This window comes from Vigna unguiculata, chromosome 9 (genome assembly GCF_037176805.1).
Source record: "Vigna unguiculata cultivar grain cowpea cultivar isolate G323 ecotype 2 chromosome 9, ASM3717680v1, whole genome shotgun sequence".
Classification (NCBI taxonomy): Eukaryota; Viridiplantae; Streptophyta; class Magnoliopsida; order Fabales; family Fabaceae; genus Vigna; species Vigna unguiculata.
The window spans coordinates 32,061,822-32,065,756 of NC_140800.1; the positions used below are offsets into that span (position 1 = coordinate 32,061,822).

Consider the following 3,935-nt stretch of genomic DNA (forward strand, 5'->3'; position numbering starts at 1 on the left):
TTAAAAATTTCACAGGATTAACATTATTCAGAAGTAGAGATCCTCAAACATTGTGTGAAGAAAAATCCAATTACTACAACTTAACAATACAAAACATTACTCCAAGATTAAGTTATGTTCACTTGGAGAGCTCCTGAGAAAAAGTGGCAGCCAGAGATTGAATGGTTGTGGAAGACACTGCCCTTGAGCCACCAAGGTACCATTTCTTGATGGCCTCCACCACATTGCCATTCTCTAACACAAACTTGGAGTCTTCTTTCCCCTCCAAAGATACCACAATCTGCATAACAATCAAGCCATTTTAACTAAAAGGTTAACTCAAATGTAATCAGCAACAAGTTGATAATGATGTTTTACCTCAGCAGTAGCAGAATCTGCTGGGAAATGGTATGTGATGACAGAGTGCTTCTTGAAGTACTTAGACTGGAAAAATTCAATGACTTTTTCCAAAGCCTCTTCTTCTTCTTCCTCATATTTGTCCTCAGCTGCCAACCTATCCCTCACAGCACTCTCAATCTGAACCCCATATTGTGCACCCTTTATCTCTTTGATCACCACAAGTCTAATAAACTTTTCAACCGGAGCTGTATATACAATATGTTTGATCATTCATTAGCCTTTATAATATTTACCTTAGAAACCACATTAACAACGTTATATGACAGCACCATTAAACCATATCCTTATTATGTCTATGATCAGATGACATCTTATTAAACTGATATTCAACAGAACTTTAGAAAACACTTACCAGAAATAAGAGCATCATAGAACTCATCATTCTCTTCCAGCTCCTTTGCCGGTTTTCCTTTGAACTGCTGCAAGTGACTTACTACTTCAGGCTCGAAATAGACCCCGATTGAGTAGAATTTCACATGGATAAAGTGGATCTCCATGTCGGTGATTCCTGATCAAAGAGGGAAATCAAGTTGAGTCTACTTGCTACTCATAAATGAATCAAATCATAGCCAACACTCCAGCACTTATATTGGTGTGGAACAAAGATTTTAAGTCTATGATCTTAGATCCCTTGCGGTATTAATTCTTAACTTGGATGAAAACATTTAAACATCAGAATTCAGAACACTATCAAATCTTAACCTCATCCCATCTTAAAAATCAAATTAAGAAAAATACTTCATAAGAGCATAGCAGAAACATAGGTGCAAGTAGAGGAAACAGGTAAACTAACTTACCATGACCCAGCAGAGACAGGGACTTTGCAGCAGTGATCTTAGAAGGATAAGAGATTTCATCAACCAACACCTGTTCTGTAGCCACTGAAATAAAATTCACAGAAGAAACAATATTTCTCTTAGACAAAAGCACAAACAGATTAAAATCAATAAACAACATTCAACAAATCATTGGGTGGAGGGAGAGAGATCTTACTAGTTAAATTTGATATTGGTGGAGTTGAAGAGTAGGAAGAGCTGAGATGAAGAAAGTGGTGTGGCAAAAAGGTTGAGTTAATTAGAGTGGATATTGAAGGCTATTTATTTAGACCCTCTCTTCTTCAGAAGTCTGAAAATAATGTGGTAGGTAGGTAGAGCCAAGTTGGTCTTACACCTGTGAGTTGGTCAATTGCTAACTTTCTATATTATTTAAGGTTGGCTATTCCCTTAAACCTTTTTATCCACCCATCACAAACAAATGAATAATATTTCATTTTTTGAAATATACATTCCATTTGCACAAGAGGGTTTCCAAAGAAATTAAACTGTAACATTTAAATGGTGTAAAAAAGAGTTTTTTATTTTCAAGAGATAAATATGATGAAAAATGGTTGACGGGTATATTTTTGCATTCAAAGTTGATGCCTTTGTTTGACTAGTTGAGAAGTTCTTAGGCCATCGATGGGGTAGGTGGCACGAGAGCCACCGTTCATCCTACCAACCCATCTATAAACAATTTTATTTTCTCCACCTTTTTTTGTACTCTTCTAACACATTTGCATTATGGGTCTAAAATGCAACTACTGCAGAGTCAAAGAACAACACCACTTAAACAAGTTGGGTTAGTACATGTATGTTACCTTTTATATGTCTCTGTTTTTAACATTTACGAAAGAGAAAAATAACTTGAAAGCCAGAAAAATATTGTAAAGGAAGTCATTGAATCTGTTAATAAAAAAATATGAATCATTGATGAAGTTGCTGAATAATTCACATTATGTAAATGGTGACAGAAAAAAAATTTGTTGTGATAAGTTCTTGAATCCAGTCATGTTCCCTGTCTTACCTAATTTCAGAAACGAATTATTGGTTGGACATGGGAAGAGGATGCTACTTTTAGATAACTACTTTTACATCTTGCTTTGGATGTAAAGATTGAAGTTTCTTAAATTTATATAAAAAAATTGAATTATTTTGAGTATATTTTAATGGAAAATTATGTTTTGACAATTATTTTTTAGGATATTCTTTTGCGACGGTGTTTGTACTTTTGTTTAAGTTCACCGAATGGGTTGGTACCTTCGTTGCAAATACAGGAATCTTCTTATTGCTTTTTGCATTATTACTCTTAATTTTTTGTGTAAGTTTTTATTAAGTAGTAGAACATATTCATAATGAATTTTAGGACCTTATTTCAAACTTTATTTTATATCATTAAAGACACTTCTTTTCGGAACTTTATTTTTTCAAATAAATAATAACTCATTAGTTTTATTTAAAAGATGTGATTTTGAAATAATAATTAGAAAAAAAATTACTGTTTGGTCCCTATCCCGCTTAATTAAAATGTTTGAAGTTGATCTCCGCTCTTACATTGTGTTCACGTTGAGAGAATTAATGTTCGAGGAGACGGATTGGTGAATGAATACCTCGTTCATTTTAAGGGATTTGCGTGTGAATGCGAGCACGAATACGCGTGATATCGAAAATCCACAATTCATTCACTGACCAAGAGATGTGCAGGTAAACAATATAGTATTTTTGTAATTTTACGAGAATAACCCTATTTTAGTTAGTTGGAGTATCTAAGATTTAGTTTGAAAATATGGCATACTAGATAAGATTAAGATTTAGTTTGGTTTGTTAATATTTGATTTGTAATTGGCTATATAATAGCCTATTCTCCGTCAATAAAAATACCACAGTAAGTTACGTTGCATATCCTATTAGTGTGTGAATTTTTCCAACAAAGTGGTATCAGAGCTTTATGCTCTGAGTACCGAGTGAAAAAAAAGAATGAGAGTGAAAAAGTGTGAAAAAGGAAGAAAGGAGTGCGCCTGAGTGAGAGATGGCTAAAGTTGTGAAATGGGTTGTCGTTGTAACATCCCGACAAGATATTACGGGTTTATATAATAAAAAATAATAATAATAATAATAATTAAAAGTCAATTAATGAAACCTCATTTCCCAAAACGCAGGAAATTTAAAACTTTATTTCATTTATAAAGTATCTCAAATTCACCTTATAAACTCAATTATAAAATAAATCCATGTTCATAAACCAAGGTTACAATCTGTAAAATCCATAATAAAACAACTCTATAAAATCTTCCTAGCTAGCCCCTGCTCCATCTCTTAGCCTCATCAAATCCACTTGCAACATCATCTGCTCTCGTGTACCGCATACACGATCATCGCCAAACACTCAAATAGGGTGAGTTAATATCAAACAAATAATGTATATAGAACATTTATATATATATATATATATATATATATATATATATATATAAATACAAATATACCAAAGGAATTCCATCCTTTGTTTTCACGCCACATGGTCACCACCATCTTAACCGTGTTCTACGTCTCCTAATAAGTATCTCAAGATGTCTTGTTGCCACACCTACCAGCCACAACTAGTAGAGCACGTGCGAAAAACCATGCTACAGATCACACACCGTAACACCAGGTGGAGTTCCCAATACGAATAATATTTGTAACGTCTCAAGACTACCAAACTCGTCATCTTATTAATAA

General features: G+C 33.6%; 1 protein-coding gene across 1 annotated transcript; it reads right to left on the reverse strand.

Annotated features, from left to right (window-relative positions):
• On the reverse strand, positions 1-1,632 carry CHIL (Chalcone-flavanone isomerase family protein). The gene is made up of 5 exons (XM_028046024.2): positions 1,393-1,632; positions 1,197-1,280; positions 752-907; positions 358-584; positions 1-280 (listed from the first exon to the last, which is right to left on the reverse strand). Coding segments are annotated over exons 1-5 (630 nt in total). The 5' UTR covers positions 1,394-1,632; the 3' UTR covers positions 1-118.
• Positions 1,633-3,935: the final 2,303 nt, after the last annotated feature.